Genomic DNA, 21124 nt, shown 5'->3' with positions numbered 1-21124 from the left:
TAGATGAGACCAGGTAAGTGGGGGAGGGAGGGAAGAAAGAAGCTGAGAAGGGATGGGTGGAAGAGATAAAGGGCTGAAGAAGAAGGAATCTAAAGGGGGAGGACACTGGACTCTGGAAGAAAAGGGAACCAGCAGTAGGTGATGACAAATGAGAAGAGGGTGGGAGGGGAAGCAGAAGGAGGAATGGAAAAGAAAAGGGAAAGCGTGGGCGGGGTGACAAGTTGGAGAAGTGATATTTATGCCATCAGGCTGGAGGCTACATCAGACAGAATATGAGGTGCTGCTCCTCCAACCTGAGTTTGAATTGTAACAACGATTCTGGGCACAAGGCAGAAATGTGGAAGTGTGGATTTCGGGAGTTTTTGTATTTTCATCCTTCAATCTTTTCTGCCTTCGCTTCCTTTAAGCTTTATCCAATACATATACGGACATTGTTTTCTTTAGAATCAATCCAGTAGTACCCTTTCTTGGATTTCTCCTTCAACTTTGTTGGAGCTTCAGTAGTTAAACTTATCACACATTGGTAAACGCCCCGACCAGTACGCCTACTTTCAAAAGGAAAATGACCATATTTGAGCACTGGGCGTTAGCCACCTCACTAATGTAAAAGCCCAATCAAAGAGCGACGCGAGTTACCTGTACGCAGTAAAGGGGAGTTCTTTTTAAATAAAGGAGTTAGTATGGAGATTAAAGGTGCGGGGATTGAAGCTGGGCGGGAAACCAGCTGACGCCCCGAGAAGGAGACTTCAGAAATTTGGACAGGTGAGAGCACAGATCCGATACAATATGCAGAGAGCTGTGAACAGCTGCGAGTGAAAGGCCCAAAACAGCCGTGTTACAGAAAATTCGAATGATAAAAACATGCGAGAAAATGATCATAAACGGGGTGGTGAAGATTCTGGTGAGGGAGAGAAGGTGGGAGTGGGATAGAGATGATAAAAAGAAAATGTTGACGATTCAATGAGCAACTTAATTGGGAACTTTGCTTAAAGAACTCTGAACAATCCCTTGGACCTATGACAAGAGAGTTAAGATAATGCACGCACCATCAGTTCTTTAGTAAAGCACAGGGCATGCAGATTTTTCGTAATGGTGCGAACGAATGCAGATCAGAGAGGCTTGGGTTTAATAGCCAGTCTTAAAGATGAACTTTAACTACGAAACAGCGCCAGTGCAACGATTTCTTCAACATATCTTGCAAGGTAAGGGAGGGGCAGTGAGCCATGTTCGCTTCTCTTGATCGGTATTTAGTGACTCATGCTGAGGAATGGGTGTGTCAAGATATCAGATTTGGGGTTGGCTGTGCATCCTCGTTCAGGATTGTATTTACAGCACGTTAAAGCAAACTGGCTTCACCAAATTTTTATTCACATGACAGACCACATTCTTTTTTCCTTGTGTTTATATAGTTGACATAATTTTCTATCTAAAACATGCATGATGTGGTTTGGGGGTTTGATTGGCAACATACAATGAAACTCTGAACAACTATCCAACTATTTGGAAATGCCAATGGTTTTGGTGTTTGGCTTAGCAGGCCATGTTCACGGTTCTCCCTCATTGTTTGCATGAGTTCCAGTTGTTTTGCTCCCTTGAAATTTAGCTGGTTAACTGGAAAACCAAGTCGTGAGTTAAAAGTATTGTGGTCCTAATAGAAATGCTATTCTATAATCTGGAAAAGCTTCCAGTCTGGCTGCAGTTTTGAATGTGCTTGGACAATCAAAGTTTAACTGCATTGACTGTGTTTTACAAACTGCACCAGCAAAATATATCATATGTATATGCCATCAAGTTTTCCGCTTGAGGGTACAGTGGAAGACATTGATGTGCTTTGAGGTTCTAATATTTTGCTATCACTCATTCTTTGGTGGTTTTCTTCTGTTTTGTGGATGTCTGAAGAGTAAGAATTTCACGTTGTATACTGTATTCATTCTTTGATATTAAATGGAACCATTGCTTTGCATACTTCGACTTTCATAGATTGTAGAAATGAAATTTTAGTGTAAAAAAAAACTTGGAATATACAGTATTACTGAAGTTTGAATTGCTAAAGGAAAACATGCTTAAAGTGGCAGTATATAATTAATGCTGATTCAAACAAGTTGTGGAAATCTGTGTTGTAGCATCCTTAATTGTACTTATTTCAACCTGTACTTAAATTTTGAAAGAATCTTGTATTTATGGTAGTGACAGTTTGGAACCCTTTATCAGTTCACATTCAAGAAGCAAGCTGTCAACTTAATTTTTCCCTGTCGTGAATTGAATTTACAGAATTCAGAGATTGTATTGCTATATTAAGATCAGCAATATAAACTCAGATGAATTCTGAAATTGTTGAAGTTCTTGCTGATTTCTTCCATCTGTGTATCAGTATCATTTTTGACTGTTGTCCATCACTTGCTTACTAGAGATGAGTGAAGGCATGAATTAGTTGTCATTTCTCACAGCCACCTTTTCTTTAAGGAGCTGAGTTTTGTATCAGAAGTTAGCTTATCAGTCTGAATTATGATATGTACTGTAGTATTATAAATTATCTCATGCTTTTAGTTGAATGTGGGAGAGTCTCTTGGGGAAAAATATTGATATGATAGGCTGCTCTGTTTTTTAAATTAAAAAAAAAATCAGAAGACGAAGGCTGTAACTCGCTGCCTGTACTAGTTTTAAGGACTACTGGTAGCCGAGCACGTTTTTGCAACTGTTGCTGGAAAATTGACACACCCAGTGAAATTATTTTTTCGGCGATAGTGATAAATGTTTATGCAACTGACTTCATCTTTTTTAAAAGGTGCACGCACGTACATTCTTTGGACTGCATTAATACATACAATCAAGATCTTGAATGTTTTCTGGTTTAGCAGATCGGCCTTGCTTGCTTGCCAAAGATTGGTGCAGAACTCATGTCATAGGAGTGATGTGTGCAGTGAAACTTGGAGTAATGGAAGCAGTAATGCAGTTTCTCAGTATGGTGTTTGCTGTGATTTACACATGGTTTTAGCATGTTTTCCTAGACTGCAACACTGCAAGCTCATACATATCAATTCTTCTCCCCTGAATATCAATATTTAGACAATTACAAACCTTACCCCCACCTTCTTTTCCTTGTAAATGATGTCACCCCTCCCTTCTTCTATCCTGCCCACCTGTGTTTCATGGTTGTGAATAACCCACAGTGACATTATAAATCACTGGAGAAATGTCTTGCAAATGAATTGACACAAAGGGGAACCTCAATCAGCTTTCTCTCAGGCTAACATCTCCAGCAACAAGGGTCTGATCACACCTGGTCAGCTATGACTTGTAGACCGTGTAACTTGTATACCAAACATTCAACGTCTCTATCAGAGGATGGGATTTCTAAGATGACGTAGAGAATGATTTAAGGGCATTCTCAAAACATACTGAGGGGGTTAGAGAACTGTGGATTGGGAGGGAAGAAATTGAAATATCCTCACTGATTCATGACTGCTCAAAGTGGTGGAGTGTCCAGGAAGGCATGGAGATCTTTAGTCTTGATGCAGGAGAATGTGTGGACATAAGGAGGAGTGCACATTTCCCAAGCTATCTGCCTACACACCTGGCCCATCTCTGATAAAGTATAGTGATTCACCTCTGAGAAAGCAAATCAGGTTTAGCACAGAAGGATTACTTTAAAAAAAAAGAGACAAATTTGAACCACCAAGGAAATGGGAAAACAATATGGAAAATATTGTGAATTCTTCTTGCCAGTTCTATTTTGTTTTTCAATTTATTTGTTGAATTACACTTTGGATATTCCCTCTGCTTAGATCCTCCTATGATGTTGCAGATTTGTTTCTTAAAAATTGATTTGGAGGTCAAATATGATATCAGGGATATGCTCTCCATTACTCATGTTGGACAAGTTAGAGAGGATGGAAGGGCTAGACACATTGGGAGAGCTGTACCAAGGGGATAGAGTTACAAGATAAGAGGCTAGTCATTTAAAAAAAAAAGTATGCAAAAATTTATTCTCACAGAAGATAAAGAATTCCTGGAATTTTGTGCCACAGAAGGTGGTGAGGCTAGATCATTAGAAATATTTAGGATGGAAATAGATGAATGTTTGACTGATCAAAGAATTGATGGCACAAAATGAGTCCAGCATAGATCAGCCATAATCATGTTGGAAAGTGGGCTGAAGATGAGGGCCTTGATGGCCTCCTTCTCTCCTATTTTCCCATGTTCTTGTGAGGTAGTTTGTTGCCTTCAGGCTTCATATAGAAGCTTGGACTGCACTTTCATTCTTTTATTTTTGCTAATGATCTGAGCATAAATGATAAAAAGAAGTGCCAGTAATTGGTCTGGATGTCACTTGGAGTAAAGATGTAAATGCTGGAAGAAACCATTGCTGGTTGGGTTGTGTGATGATGATTGGCTTGATAAGTATGGAAGTGGGCAAATATGGAGACATTGGAGGAGGATGGTGTAGCCAGCTATATCTAAGCTTCAAAGAGGTAAGGAATGTGAATTACTTTTAACACTGAATATCATTAGTAATTTTGGTCATAGTTGTTTCTGTATTTTGTCAGGTTACAGAAATTTCTAGGCGAGATATGGAATTCTAGTTAAGATACACATCAATTATAGGAAGGTGCAACATTTTAGAGGACCTTGGAGAGAGAAGAAATGTTGGAACTGCTCTGGTAGTTTGCAGAAGACGATGTAGGTTGTGGCTTTTGAGGAGGGACCAATCATTGAAACTCCATAGATTGTCCACCCTTTCCTTCACCCAGCTAATCTTGATGCTTATTTGAATACTTCACCATTGAATACCTTTCTTGGTGTGAGCAGTCTGACCTGATCCACCCCCAGCTGTACTGTAACTAGTCAATACTCATTTAGTCCGGTTCCTAGACACTTGCAGAATTCATTGCACAGTTAACAGTATACATTGTTCCCTGTACTGTGAAAGCCAGGTGCTTCCAACCTGGCTACTTGCTCACAAGAATACAGAGCAAATGAAAAATCCTGTATAAGTGTGTTAACAAATTAGAAATAGCACAACAAATTGTTAGGGTGATACAGAGATCATTCTGCAGTACAGCAAAGTGTTCATATGAAGAAAAAGCTAGTAGAATAGGGAACTTTCTGTAAGCTTACAAATACATTTGTAAATATGTTTATCCATAGTATACTACTTTTGATGAGCTTGAACCATTGAATTAGTTTTTGTTAACATTGTTGTAAGTTGGGTACATTGAGTGAAATTGGAATTGTTGTTTATTAGACGTTATACTGGTAGTTTGAGCTGAGAAATATGTACTGGTATTTTGGTTTTAGCATAGGAAGAAATCTTTTACTCTGCAATGGTTGTATTAGAATTTCTGTTCAAGTCGTAGACCTTCCTTATCTATGTGCCAATGTTGCTGAAAACTTGGGTTAGTATGAAAGTGGCGATAACCTAACAACAGCTGAAACAATTGGATATTCTTTTGCATTTGTTTTTTACGGTACAAGGGCCTGAGTAAATATTCTTTGGGATTGCTAATGGACTAGCTTGTTAAGAATGGGAGTACAATGAGAATAAGATGGAAGGAAGTTGAAACAATGTGAAAACATAACAGCAATAATCTTTCAGTCAATAATTTGTAGGTCAAGCAGTTCTCATAGAGCTCTAGTGAAAAGTGGTTGGACAGGAGTGAGGTGGCAGCATAGTTACTTACTGCCCGTTACACTGCAGGTCCTCCATCTCTGGTGGTGTTCAGGGCTTCCTTCATCGTGTCAGTAGCTTCCTCTTGGTTTTCACTACTGTCAGTATTGCAAGTCTCAGGTGGAGACTCGGGAATGTCATTGCACCCAGATGCGGGAATATTCTTCTTCGCTGTTTTAATAACAATTATTTTTTGACCAGTCGGGGTTGTTGACCCTGAGCTGAACCCCCAAACCTGGAGGACCGGTTTGACCACTCTTAGTTTGGCCTCTACCCTTTGACCTGTATGGCAAGGGTGACCCTATCAAGCGCCAAAGCATGAAGCCCTGACTCCAGCCAACATGGCTGTTTGGGTCATTGAGCCACAGAAGCCTGCAAACCCAATGACAAGATTGTGGTTTTCTTGGAGGTTTAGCAAAATGACCATGGGAGAATAGTATGAGCTCAGCCAAGTTAAGTGTCCAGAATCATGTGCTTGGGCCACCATACTTCTGGTATGAAAGTGTCCCATGCCTTCTTCAGCTGACCTAAGGAATTTTGAATATGCATAATTTTGTATTGAAGGAGTTCATTTAACCAGTAATTGAAAATTAAAATAAAACAGCAATGCTAGCAACCTAAAATGAAAAGAAAATGCTGGAAGCATTTTGGCAGGTGAGACAGCATTTGAGGAAAGAGAAACAAGTTTAACTTTCCGTGTCAAGTACTGGGAAAGGGAAAAGCCTAGCTGAGGATTGCTCACTTGTCTAGTAAATGAAATCAAGACAGGCTTGGTGATGCCTTCTCCCTGTTTTCTCAGCTTGCTTGGTGACTGAAGGGTTAAGAAAAAGGGGGGAAAAAACTAATATTAAGTGTTAATCCTGTGTCATTGTTGAAAGCATTTCACTGTTGTGAGGCACTTTAGATGCATGAAATAAGTTGTAACCTGACTTGTAAAGCTTTGTTTAAGGTTGCTGCAGTCTGGGTGTGGTAGATCCACCCAGAGCACACCCAAACAGACAGGTTTCAATCGGAATGCTGCTCTGAAATAGGAAACCATGTATTTAACACATTTAAAACATTTAAACTGAAGCACTGCTCTGGGACTAAGAGACAGACTGGCTATATGAACTATGCAGTCTCCAAAATAAGATGCTGCCAGATCAGCTGAGCATTTCTTATATTTCTATTCTATTTCAGATTTTGTGCAGGTGAGTTTCCGTTTGTTTTTGTAGAACACTTTGTATTGAAATAATCTTTTTAAATGGACTGACCCTTGTTAATCTACAGAGGAGCTTATCAATGGTTTCCGAACCAGATTTTTTTGGAACTATTCGTGGAGAATACCTGCTAGAAAGTCTCAAGTGCCTAGAAAGCAACATAATGTGACTTTACGAAGGGTGAGGTTCCAAATTCAAATATTACTTTAAGACTTTAGCCTGAACCCAGACCTTGCTGGCATGTAGCCAATGGCAATTTATGATGGAGTTCTGATGACTTTCCCTAAATTGCAGTGTTCAGTCTGCTGGGCCTGAACAGAGAGTACGAAAGCATCTGAACTTGTTCTAGTGCCTAGGTCGGGGCTGAGCAGGGTAGGCATGTATTTGAAACATTGGAAGACACCAGAAATCCCTAGATTAAAATCTGAAAATTTTTAGAGTGCTGTTTTCTGTAAACATATGCTTTACTCATGGGGTAGATACATTTCAATTTAGTTTAAATTTAATAATTGTCAACACTGTAAAGCTGATGCTATGTTGTGCAACACACAAAATGCTGGAGGAACTCAGCAGGTCAGGCAGCATCTGTGGAAATGAATAAACAATCGATGTTTTGGGCCGAGATGCTTCTCCAGCACTGGAAAGGAAGTGGGAAGGTGCCAGAATAAAAAGGTGGGGAGAGGGGAAGGAGGACTAGCTGGAAGGTGATAAGTGAAGTCAGGGCGTAGGAAAGGTAAAGGGCTGGAGAAGAAAGAATCTGATAGGAAAGGAGAGTGGACCATAAGGGAAGGAGGGGCACCAGATGGAGGTGATAGGCAGGTGAGGGGGGAAAAGGTAAGAGGCTAGAGTGGGGAACAGAAGAAGAGGGAAGGGAACGGGGGAAGAAATTATCATGAAGGAGAAATTGATGTTCATGCCATCAGATTGGAGGCTACTTATACAGAAATACGGGGTGTTGCACCTCCACCCTGAGAATGGCCTCATTGTGGCAAAAGAGGGGGCCATGGAACGACATGTTGGAACGGGAATGGTGATGGGAATTAAAATGGTTGGCTACCAGGAAATTCAGCTTTTGGCGGATGGATCTGGAGTGCTCGACAAAGTGGTCCCCCAGTTTACCTCAGGTCTCCCCAGTGTAGGGGGAGGCCATCTCTGGAGCACCAGATACAATAAACAACCCCGACAGATCTTCAGGTGAAGTGTTGCCTCCCCTGGAAGGACCGTTTGGGGCCCTGAATGGAGGTAAGGGAGGGGATGAATGGGCAGTTGTAGCATTTCTGTCACTTTTAGGGAGGAAGATTAGTGGGATTAGGGATGAATGGACAAGGGAATGGTGGAGGGATCAAGCCCTGCAGAAAATGGAGTGGTGGGGTGTGGTGGTAAAGATGAGTTGGTGATAGGATCCTGTTGTAGAGAATGATGTGTTGGATGTGGAGGCTCATGTGGTGGTAGGTGAGGACAAGAGAAACTCTATTCCTGTTAAGGCGGCAGGAAGATGGGGAAAGGACAGATGTCTAGAAAGTGGTGGAGATCGGGGCGAGAACAATAGTGGAGGAAGGGAAACCTCGTTCTTAGAAGGAGGAGTACATCTCTGATGTTCTAGAAAGGAAGGCCTCATCCTGGAAACAGATGTGGTGGAGACAAAGGAACTGAGAATAGGGAGTAACTCTACAGGAGGCAGACTTGGAAGAGGTACAGTCAAGATGGCCATGGGAATCAGTAGGATTAGAAAAGATGTCAGTAGACAGTTTGTCTCCAGAGATGGACTTGGAGGGATGGGTTGGCATTTTGAGCTGGTACTTTTGGCTTTGATGTAGGTCAATTTTGTAATTCCTAAATTCTATATTTGAGCTTTGCTTTCTATTCAAATATAGCCACTGCATTTTGACATGATACTTGTAACTAAGTTCTGATTATTATTATTTCATTCAATATAGATCCTGAGTGAAGAGTTACTCTTCTTAATGGTACAGACTCTGAGATGGCAGTACCAAAGTCTTGTGCAACCATAGCTGCTAATGGCGTGCAAACAAACAGCGATGCTGTCACTTCTTCTCGGGGCACACTCAATATTAAGGTCCAAGTGCCCGGAAGTGACATTATTGACCTTCAGGCAAGTTATTTTCTTCTCTTGATGGAAATTCAGAATGTTTTTGTTATGTGACAGCCTTTTAACTAGAAAATAAAAATGGCCCCAGTGTCCTTCAGAGTTGTAATCAAGAAAAAAAGAAATAAACATATTCGAAGCAAAAGATTAATTGTAATATTTTACTCTTGAAACATTAAGATATGAGCAGCCAGATATTGATGTGTGCACAATAAGATATAGGCAGCAGAGCTTTGAATGAAAGAATGTATTGCAAGAGAAACACTAACAAATATGGTCTAGAATTGGATAAATGTTTCAACCACAGATGAGGATTTTGGAATATCCAAATCAGAGTAACTTGACTTAGTCTGGCAACTGGAGAAGTCCTATCGATAATTGTGGATTTACTTTGTAACTATAATTATTAAAAATTGCATGAATGCCCAGTTGTTTTAAGCTGTTTGCTTAGAGATGGTTTGATGCAGGAGTTGGTTTCACCCAGTGTAATTTTGTTCTTTCTGTAGTTATCTTCTCAGGAAATGGTCCAAGAGATTATCCGGATTCTGATGGACCGTGAGGACACATGCCATCGAACCTGCTTCTCACTTCAGTATGATGGCAACATTTTGGATAACTTTGCAGAATTGAAAAGTATAGAAGGACTGAAGAATGGATCTGTCTTTCGAGTGGTTGAAGGTAAAGAGTGGCACTTTTGTTAAACAATCTTGCTGCTTTGTTTAGATTTTCAATGTCTTGTTAGATACTTGGATGCTGGGGTTACAGATCCATAATTGCTTGAAAGTGGTGTCACAAGTAGAGAGGGTTGTAATGCGAGCCTTTGGCACATCAGCCCTCGTTACTCAATGTGCTGAGTACAGAAGTTGGGATTAGCTGTCTTCTCATCTTGTGGTTAGCAGAAACATAAAGTCTCCATAGGGGGCACAGCTGGCTCCTCTGTTGCTTCTCAGAGCTACCAGGGGTAGATCTCATTCCAAACCCTGGGATTTATGAATCCTAATGACATTATGAACCTTATCAAGGTCTGTTCCTTCTGAATAGTGACCTGCTTCAGACTATACATTTACTACTCCTTGAACTCATGATCTTGTAGGTCTTTCTCTTTGGTGGTTGCAGGTAGGAAGTATCCTCTGGTTCCACACATAATGTACCCCTTTGGTCCTGAAGGATACCCACTCTTTTGCTCCCTCCCTCTTGTTCCTGATATGCTCATAGATTGTTCTAGGATGATTCCTCTCCTTGCTTGCCAAAGAAATTTCTTGACCCCTTTTGCCCTTGTACTTTCATTCTTAAGTTCTCTTCTATACACTGCACACTTCTCAAGAGACCTCTGGTTGTCTACATCTGCTTTGTGTTTGCTTTTATTTCCTGAATCATTGTCTTTCATTCTTATCTGTAGATGTTGGCCTTGAACTTTTACAAATTTTCTTTTGAAATATGCCCACTTTTCAGCTGTCATTTTACAAGCATCTGTGCCCAATTTGCTTCTCCCAGGTCCTCTTTGTTTGTAATCGAACCTTAGCTGTTTTGGTGAAACAGCAAACTGGATTTTCAATAATCTTTCTCTTTATTACTTCATATATTTTCCATTTTGAACTTCACCCCTGTACGTGTCCTTTGGGTATGTTGTTGAAGTTACTATTTTTCTCAAAATTTTTTTTCAGAACCATACACTATCCGAGAAGCTCGACTTCACATTCGTCGCATTCAGGATTTGTTGAAGAGTCTGGACTCTGGTGATGCCTATAATGGCATTGAGTGTAGCTCACTCTCCTTCTTGAGTAATGTCTATGAAGGGGATGCTGGAGGTATGATTTGCACAAATATTTTATTTGAAAAAAAGTGGGGAAGCAAAGCTTCAGTTTGATTTGTAGATTGAAAGTCTCCTATTCTTTGGAATTAAGAGCCACATACGCTTTGATTTTGTGACTTCAGGTAGCTTTCAGTAAATGCATAGGGCTTCAGCATTAGGTTGGAAACTAAATTACAATATTGCTTGATTTGTTATAGTTGTGCTTTGTTTGTGTAGTATTACTTACTGCCTGTTATGCTGCTAATGTTTATGGCAGCCATGATAGTTGTTCTTCTCTGTCTGTCCATACTGCCCACGCCACACACAAATATAGAAGGGTTCTTCTTTGCTGCTTCCATAAGAATTTCATTTTGACCAGTCAGGGTTGTCTGCCCTAAGCTGAACCCCCCACACACACACAAACCTGGAGGACCAGTGGGCCATTCTTAATCTGGCCTATACCCTTTGACCTGTTTGGCATGGGTGGCCCTACCAAGGACCAAAGCATAAAGCCCTGACCCCAGTCAACATAGCTCTCTGGATCATTGAGGAACTCAAGCCTCCAAACGCTATGGCAAAGGTGTGTGGTAATCCTTTCATACTGGAAGTGAGAGGTGAAGAGGTGACAAACACCTCTCATGACAAACACATACTGAAGAGGTGACAAACACATTAGCCTTATTAGTAAATTGTGATGAAGTTGGAAACTTGTGAGACGGTTGTTATTGATAAGTTCTGCTGATATTCTGATGAACTAAACATGAATTAAGTAGGATGAATTTCATTTGTGTTCTGGGCCCCAATTTCAGGTTTTTATTCTTTTAAAGAAATATGACAAGGTAATGGTTCCTGAGGAGGAGGTTGAAAAGAAAAAAATCACTTTTGTTCTCCAGAAACAGCTGCACCTGGAAAGAGGAAAAGGCGCTCTGGTTCCGATCAACCACTCGACACTGTTGAATGCTCGCCTCCAGAATATATTTTGCCAGGATCCAAAGATCGACCCCTATCGCTTCTCCAGCCAATAACCACAGACAACAAGGTAGATTATAAGGAAATTATTTCATCTGCAATAGAGTGATGAATTGTTCTGCTGGCATGTTATTTTCCCTCTTGATTTTGAAGAAACTTGCATTGTGAAATCTCTGGTTGGGCAAAGTTGTGGTCTGCAGGTTGTGATGTTTGGGAAACACGGCTGCCGCAAATAAGTGTTTGCACAACAGCTTCCTCTGAGAGTTCCCTTTTCTTACACTTTGACTGCTTCTGTCATTCTTGACTGTATTTTGGTAATAAATGTCTTGATTTTTGAGACTATTTTAGTTAGTAGACACACTAATTCTACTTGTAACATCAATACACAACAATTACTGGAAAACTGAAGTAAAAATGAAATACTGAAGATGTTCCAGATGCTACTTTTCTCTCTTTACCCTCAGATGCTGCCTGACTTCCTGAGTATTTTCTGCATTTTCTCTTCATTTCTGATTCTAATTATTTTCCTTTTTTTACGGGCCTTTTTTCTGCCTTTGGGTTAAATGAGGACACGGAAGTGGCTAATGGAAATCCTCTCTGTAGCATCTGCAGTGCCTGAAGTCTCTGATGATGAGCGGGTGGAATCCTCCACCCGGTAACCGTAAAATGCGTGGAGACCTTATGTATCTGAACATCGTTACCATGGAGGATCGTCATGTCAGCATCACCGCGTCCACGCGAGGATTCTATATCAATCAGTGAGTTTAAACCTTCATGAATGTGTTCCTTCAGCAAGAATCTTGAGATCTTGAATCTTGAGCCAATGGGACTTTCGATGATTTAATTGCCAGTGTTCTATTAAATAAAGAAAGTACATTTGAATACAATGTGAAATTTATGAAAACCTATTAAAATTTATGAAAAATTACGAGGGTGATTGATAAGTTCATGGCCCAAGGTAGAACGAGTCAATTTTAGAAAACCTAGCACATTTATTTTTCAACATAGTCCCCTCCTACATTTACACACTTAGTCCAGCGGTCGTGGTGCATACGGATCTTAGGCCTCCAGAAAGTGTCCAGATGCGTGATTGATAAGTTTGTGGCCTAAGGTGGAAGGAGATGAGTTATACAGCTCTCATTACATGCATGTGCAGGTCAACACTTTGAGTGATTATGCAGAAAGTTTGAAATTAATAACTCATCAGGGATGATTGATAAATTCATGGCCTAAGGTAGAAGGAGGTGATTTATTAGCTTCAAACTTTCTGCATAATCACTCAAGAGTTGAACTGTATGTGCCTGTAATGAGAGCTGTATAACTCATCTCCTTCCACCTTAGGCCACAAACTTATCAATCACCCATCTGGACACTTTCTGGAGGTCCAAGATCTGTACGCACCACGACCGCTGGACTAAGTGTGTAAATGTAGGAGGGGACTATGTTGAAAAATAAATGTGCTAGGTTTTCTAAAATTGAATCCTTCTACCTTGGGCTGCGAACATATCAATCACCCCTTGTAGGTGCATGAATTGGTATTACTGCTGAGCAGATTTATATAAAAGCAAAAGCAATGGGAAGCAATTCGAACTGTTGATTCTGGAATCTGAAGTCAGCCAAGGAAGGCAGCATCTGTGGCAAAAAAGTGAGAGTATTGGGGTGTTGCCACAAAATGGTGCTGGTGGGAGGAGTGAATCTTAAGACAGAAAAAAATGGAGATTGGTTAAGGCAGGTCAGGTGATGGGGAGCATAGGGCTTGACCACAAATGAGGTATTTTAAAGAAATGAGATGAAAATTGGGTGGGTGGGGTGGAGATGCATCTCAAACAAAGGAAGTGTAAGGCGCTCCTTCCCTCTACTAGCCTGCAGGTCACCCTTCTGTAAGGTGTATCACCTGCTTATTCCTCCAATCAGGGTCACACAATGCCATGGGAGCAGGTGGTGGACAGTCGTATGAGCAGCCGGTGTATGTCACAAGTCCTGGTAATGCGACACCAGGCAGACAATCTCCGAGAGTATTGATCATGGCTGGGGTTACTTGTCTTGTAAAGACACCACCTGGAAGAAGTCAATAGCAAACCACTTCTGTAGAAAAAATTTGCCAAGAACAATTGTGGTCCTGATCACCCACGCCATAGGACATGACACAATGAACGAATGAGATGAAAAAGGGACAGTAACATAATACTATCAAGGTGGAGCGGGCTCGATAGGCCAAATAGCCTAATTTTACTCCAATATCTTTTGGTCTTATAATGACATTGATGAGAGAATAGTTGCTGCAGCATTGTATCACGGCTGCTAAATTCACTAATAGTACGTTTTATAGAGTTATAAAGAAGGCGTACAAAGTGCTTGCCTTTACGGGTTGTGGCACTAAATACAGAAGCTGGAAAGTTATGTTGCAGCTGCATAGAAGTTTGGTAAGTGCACATTTGGGGTAGAGTCTGCTGTTCCTTGATGCCACAGTCTTCAAGAGAGGCTTTGGAGAGGGTGCAGAAGAGTTTACCAGGGTGTTGTTTTAACTAAAAGGGGTTATGGACAGACTTGGATTTTTTTTAGACTGCTGGAGACTGATTGATGACCTAACAGAAGAGTTTAAAAAAAAAAGTCATGGTGGTGTAGTTAGCTGGAGTCTTTCCCCCCCCCCACCCCCAAAAGTGGATGGGTCAAACATTGGAGAGCATAGGTTTCAGGTGTGAGAAGGAAAGTTTAAATGTGATTTCAAGGCAAGTGCTTTGCACAGAGAGCAGTAGTTGCCTAGAACTCACTGCTAGAGTAAGTGGTAGAAACAGATATGATATAACTTTTAAGTGGTGCTTAGCTAGAAACCTAACCATACAGGGAACTGGATGTTATGCAAGGGAGCAAGAAGATGGGATTTGTTTGGACTGGTACCAAGGTGGGCCAAGAGGCCTGTACCAGTCCTGTTTCCTTCTATAAACCTTGAAATAAAAAAAAACTTGTGTTCTGTTATAATTAGATCAACAGTGGATGAGTTTAACCCAAAATCTGACAATCCCAATCTACTATGCCATTCACTGGTGGATCTTCTGAATCAAATTAGCCCAATATTCAAGAAGAACTTTGCAGCACTGCAAAAGAAGAGGTATGTATGGACCTAATGGACGGTATCTTATCAAGGAGGGGCTAATACAGGGGTTCCCAACCTCACTTAATGATCTTGGTCCATTACATTAAAAAATTATTGGGAACCCCTGATTTATGATGTTGGCTAGTACCTCGAAGATTCGTACAAGGTGACTACTGTTCTGCCTTTCGCTTCATTATTTAATGTAGAATTTCTCAAATCTGTCTGGCCTGAACTGAACTGAAATCTGCCTTATGATTTTATGTGTTATATTCTGTGTTTTCACTTTTTTCCCATTTATGCAATTTTTTTTATGTGTGTGAGGGGGAATGGGGCTTGATGTTTTTCTTTGAATAACTTGTTTCCATGGTTCTTTATTCCGAGACTGTGGGGAAGACAAAGTTGAGGGATGAAAAGTGCATATGTGCTTTGATATGTATTTTGAATCTTTGATCCTAGACAAAGTACTCAGAAGAAGTGTTGTGTCTCCCTCCCCCCTCTCCCTCCCCCCTCTCCCTCCCCCCTCTCCCTCCCCCCTCTCCCTCCCCCCTCTCCCTCCCCCCTCTCCCTCCCCCCTCTCCCTCCCCCCTCTCCCCCACCTCTGTGAATTAATTATTTAATGGTTTAGAGCAGGGGTTCCCAACCTGGGGTCCATGGACCCCTTGCTTAATGATATTGGCCCATGCTATAAAAAATGCTTGGAACTGCTGGTTTAGAGTGTCTTGGGGAAATGAAGTTGTTGATGAAATTAAGAAATTTAGACTCTGTTTTTGAATTGTAATATCATAAATTCAACATAAGCCTTCCAAAATAGAAATTATGAACATACAACTACATGAGTCAATTATAATGGTCACATGGTACAAATAAAGACACCTGAACCACAGGATTTCCAGACAACTAATTTGTATAAAGATTGCACCAATTACAAGGATAGAGTTCATGTTCTAAGTTGAGCTGGGTGAGTCAGATAAACTGCAGTAGGTTTAAAGTGAAGATGTTGACCTATCACTGACCACAAGAATGGAGAATTTTACCAGATCTTAATCCTGAAATGAAGTTCTGGAAAAATAATTAAATGTATTAATAACATGTTGCGACCTGACTAGAAATGAAAGTGTTGAGTTGGTCTAGGGTTTTACACAAGCTCTTTAATATTTTCTTAAAAAGAGCTCAGATTATTAACGGACATTTGCAGCTTTGGAGACTCGATGGATTTGCTCATTGGGGATTAGATTATTTGTGAAATCTGGGAGACCAGACCGAATAAATAGCTACTATGGGAGATGGTTAGTTTCAGAATGAAACTTTTTTCTTTACTGGAACACATTCCTCTCATAAATGGAGGAATGGATATATTCAGTGAAATCTATGGAAGCAACACTTTCCTGATCAAAATCCTCGATCAGGATGGGAGCAAAATGCAAGACCCTTCCGCCACAACCCAAAAAATCAAAGCACTGATCTTGAGTTCATGCAGTTGAAGCCAAGTTGCTATGTGAGTAATAAGGCTAAAGAGAGCCTCTGTGTAGAAGATGTCTGAAAATCCAGGATCTAAAATAATTAAGACAACTGGGATGTGAACTCTGTAGTGGACCAAAGAGATATAAATGCTATATCTGTAAGTATTACAGTGCAACAGATGAGATTGATAAAGGTATACCAAAACATGATCCTGAAGATTGCTTCAATGTAAACAATCATCTCAGGAGTACAGCTCACACTTGAATATGAAGACAACTTCAAGACCATAAGATATAGGAGCAGAATTAGGCCATTTGGCCCATTGAGTCAGCTCTGCCATTTCATCATAGCTGATACAATTTTCCTCTCAGCCCCAATATCCTGCCTTCTTCCCATATCTTTCCATGCCCTGAACAATCAAGAATCTATCAACCTCTGCCTTAAAGACTTGGCCTCCACATCTGTCTGTGGCAAAGAATTCCACAGATTCGCCACTCTCTGGCTAAAGGAATTGCTTATCTCTGTTCTAAAAGGACACTGCTATATTCTGAGGGTGTGTCCTCTGGTCTTAGATTCTCCCACCATAGGAAACATCCTCTCCAATCCACTCCATCAAAGTCTTTCACCATTCATTAGGTTTCAATGAGGTCGCCCCCACCCCCCCCCTCTTTCTGCCCAGAGCCATCAAAAACTCTTCACGTGACAAGCCATTCAGTGCTGGAATCATGCTGAACCTTCTCCAGTTTCAGCACAACATCTCTAAGATAAGGAACCCAAAACTGCTCACAATACTCCGTGAGGCCTCATCAGTGTTTTTATAAAGTCTCAACCTTACACCCTTGCTTTTATATTCTCCTTCTCTTGAAATGAATGCTAACATTGCATTTGCCTTCCTCATCACAGACTCAACCTGCAAATTAACACTTAAGCAATCCTGCACAAAGACTCTCAAGTCTGTTTGCACTGTTTTTTTTTTGTATTTTATCTCCCTTTAGAAAATAGTCAACCCTTACATTTCTTCTACCAAAAGAGGATGGCCATACACTTCCGGAGACTGTGTTCCATCTGCCATTTCTTTGTCCATTCTTCTGTAGCCTCTTACTTCCTCAAAACTATCTGCCCTTCACCTATCTTCATATTGTCTGCAAGCTTTGCAACAAAGGCATCAATTCCATCATCCAAATCACTGACATATAATGTAAAAACAAATGATCCCAGCACAGACCTGCAATGGAGCACCACTAGTGACCAGCAGCCAACCAGAGAAGTTACCATTTATTCCCCCTCTTTGCCTCCTGTCAATGCTTTATCCGTGCTAGAATCTTTCCTGTAAGACAATTGGTTTGCAACTTGTTAAGGAGCCTCATGTCTGGCACTTTGTCAAAGGCCTTCTGAAATTCTAAGTGCACCACACCAGCTGATTCTCCTTTGTCTATTCTGCTTGTTATTTCTTAAAAGAATTAGGACAGATTTGTCAGGCAAGATTTTTCCCTTGAGGAAACCATGCTGACTATGGCCTATTTTACCATGTGCCTCTACACCCTGAGACCTCATCGTTAATAATCAACTCCAACATCTTGCCAATCACTGAAGTCAAGCTAACTGGCCTATAGTTTCCTTCCTTCTACCTCTCTCTCTTCTTGAAGAGTGGAGTGACATTTGCAGTTTTCTAGTCTACCAGAGTCTAGTGATTCTCGAAAGATCACTACTAATGCCTGTACAATCTCTTCAGCCACATATTTCAAAACCCTGGGGTTTACACCATCTGGTCCAGGTGACTTATTTACCTTCAGACCTTACAGTTTCTCAAGAACCTTCTCACTGATAATGGTAACTTCACACACTTCATGTCCCCTGACACCTGGAACTTCCACCATACTGCTAGCTTCTTCCACTGTGAAGGCTGATGCAGAATACTTATTCAGTTCATTCGCCATTTCATTGTCTTCCCCCCCCCCCCCCCCCCACCATTACTACCTCTTTAGCACAGTTTTCCAGCAGTCCGATATCCACTCTCACCTCTTTCACACTTTATATATCTGAAAAAAACTTTTGGTATCATCTTTAATATTATTGGCTGGCTTACTTTCATATCCATCTTTACCTTAATAACTTTTTTTATTTGCCTTCTGTTGGTTTTTAAAAGTGTCCCAATCCTCTAGCTTCCCACTAACCTTTTCTCTATTATATCCCCTTTCTTCGGCTTTTCAGTTGGCTTTGACTTGTTAGCCACAGTTGTGTCATCTTTCCTTTTAAAATACTTCTTCCCCTCTGGGATGTATACCGTATATCCTGTGCCTTCCGAATTGCTTCCAGAAATTCCAGCCATTGCTTTCTTTGCAGAGACGAGGATAATGAGAACATTGTGCATGAGCTAGCAATTCAAGCATAGGGGACAAACTTAATTGAGTTAGAGACCATTGGAGCCAGTGAATGTAACCTTAGTAGAGCTGCTTATCCTCTGGGTATCCAGTTTGGATCTGTTAGGAAGCTGGGGAGTGAGCTGAAAATGTACCTGTACCTAAGTGACTTAGTGGAAGAGGAGCCACAGCCCTGGAAGACAACCTACAGAGAAAAGGTTAACACCCGGACGCAGTGGTGCCAAGGTAACAACCTCTCCCTCGATGTCCATGAAACAAAAGAGCTGATTGTGGATTACAGGAGGAATGGAGATGAGCTCACCCCGTTCAACATCAGTGGGACTGCAGTTGAGAGGGTGAGTTGTTTCAAGTTCCTCAGCATACACATCACTGAAAATCTCACCTGGACCGTACACACTGGCACAAAAAAAAGTACAACAGCATCTCTTCCACCTCAGGTGACTGAATAAGTTCAATACGAGCCCCCAAATCCTCAGGACCTTCTACAGGGGCACCATTGAGAGCATCCTGACTGGCTGTATCACCAACTAGTATGGGAGCTGCACCAATCTTGATCACTGGGCACTGCAGAGAGTGGTACAGGCAGCCCAGCGCATCTGTGGATGTGAACCTCCCTCCATTGAGGACATTTCCACCAGTAGTTGAATAAAGAAAACCCGAAAGATCATCAGGGTCACCAGTCACCCCAACTGTACACTGTTTCAGCTGCTTCCGCCGGGCAAACGGTACTGCAGCATGAAAGCCAGGGCATACAGGCTATGGGACAGCTTCTTTCCTACAGGCCATTAGACTTCTAAATTCACGTGTCTGTACACTGCGACGGAGTTATAATGCAAAGACGGACTCCATCGTGCTGTGGGATGGATGTAAGATTTGAATAAATTCATTCACCAGAGGAACTTTAGTAAAGTTTGGTGCAGTAAGTATGGAAGAAGCAGAGCACCATTGTTACCAATCACTGAGAACACTGAGGAACAAGCCTGAATGAGTAAAATCTTTTGTTTTAACTAATTCAAGGGATGGGGGATTTGCAGGCTGAGACATCATTTAATTGCTCTTGGAAAATGTAAACACCAGGAATTGTCTGAAGTCAATCAAAAGTACCGAAGGAGATACAGGGGCTATCAAGTAAGATGTGTGAGCCACTCAGGCAATTGGCTTTGAAGGATATGGAGTTGTGCATTTGAGTTGACAGTCAAATTAAGGAGCCCATTGCAGCGGGACTGAAAAGTCGTTGACGCCATAGATGGATGCCTTAGAAAAGGAACAGTGATCCTGTGGGAGTGTCAACACATGATATAAACAGACAGACAGAGCTCTGACAGCAGCAGGGATGTGTGGTGCACATATTGAGAAGAAGCTACTTGCCACGATCTTTTGATTAGAGAAGTTTTTATCCCTCGTGAGTGAGCGAGAGAGAACCTGTCAAAGTGTTGGAATGGACAGTAGTCATTGATGGATTTTAGGTCATGGTCCCTCTGGGGGTTTGCTGTTGGTTCTGTGGTGGGGGGTTGATACTCTTTGCTGGAGCAAGTGGGGTGAGAGGGAGGGGGAGGGTTGATGCTTTTGCTGCTGCTTGTGTGTGGGAGGGGTAGGGGGGGTCTTTTGGGGTTCTAACATTTTCTGTCATTCACTCTTTGGAGTTTTTCTGTTTCGTGGATGGCTGTGAAGAGTAAGAATTTCTGGTTGTATACAATATATATTCTCTGATATTAAATTGAATCATTGATCCAAATAGTGCACATTTTGCATATCTACAGTGATCAAATGACACCCGGTCATTACTGTTAGACCTCTCTAGAACTCTGAAAAGGAGGCAGAATGCGATGTAATGATTTGATATTGTCCAGGAAAGATCTCCCTAGAGCTAATGTACTCAGTTGAGCTATCTTAAGGTTAGGCAATGTCAAAAATATTGAGCTTGAGGCCGTCACTGAGGTGAGACATATTCTGATCTCCCAGCTATTGATATAGTTTACTAAGGAGATGCCAGACAAGATGAGACAATGTGATAAGTAAATACCTTGGACAGCAGGGACAGAGACACAACTTGAGACTGAGTCTGCCCTCCGTACTCCTCTGTGATGTTTGTAATGGACTCTTAAGATAAGCTAATCTACAGAGTCAAAAACATAAACGTTCAGAAGCCTGCGAAGGAATCACGTGTTCACCACTCGTATCAGTATGTGATTGGCTGCCTCCATAGAGAAAATATGGATTAGACCATTACACCACAAGGTACAGGAGCAGAATTAGGCCCTTGACCCATCGAGTCTGCTCCGCCTTCAATCATGGCTGATCCTTTTTCCCCTCCTCAGCCCCACTCCCCAACCTTCTCATTTGATGCCGCATCCTAGCGAGAAGCTATCAATCTCTGCCTTAACTACACCCATCGACCTGGCTTCCACAGCTGCCTGTGGTAACAAATTCCATAAGTTCACCAGGGGTGATCA

The 21124-nt window shown here is 41.3% G+C and overlaps 1 protein-coding gene across 1 annotated transcript in view; it reads left to right on the top strand.

Moving 5' to 3' along the window:
* Positions 1–647: 647 nt before the first annotated feature.
* LOC140738444 (clustered mitochondria protein homolog) overlaps positions 648–21124 on the top strand; it is a 93370-nt gene continuing 72893 nt past the window's right edge. The window contains exons 1-7 of the mRNA XM_073065731.1: positions 648–762; positions 8805–8980; positions 9481–9652; positions 10639–10782; positions 11660–11805; positions 12339–12493; positions 14719–14844. Coding sequence (XP_072921832.1) covers positions 8849–8980; positions 9481–9652; positions 10639–10782; positions 11660–11805; positions 12339–12493; positions 14719–14844 — 875 coding nt within the window. The 5' untranslated portion in view covers positions 648–762; positions 8805–8848. The remainder of the gene's footprint in view (positions 763–8804; positions 8981–9480; positions 9653–10638; positions 10783–11659; positions 11806–12338; positions 12494–14718; positions 14845–21124) is intronic.

Source organism: Hemitrygon akajei, chromosome 14 (assembly GCF_048418815.1).
Source record: "Hemitrygon akajei chromosome 14, sHemAka1.3, whole genome shotgun sequence".
NCBI lineage: Eukaryota > Metazoa > Chordata > Chondrichthyes > Myliobatiformes > Dasyatidae > Hemitrygon > Hemitrygon akajei.
This window is presented reverse-complemented; position numbering and strand designations above follow the sequence as displayed.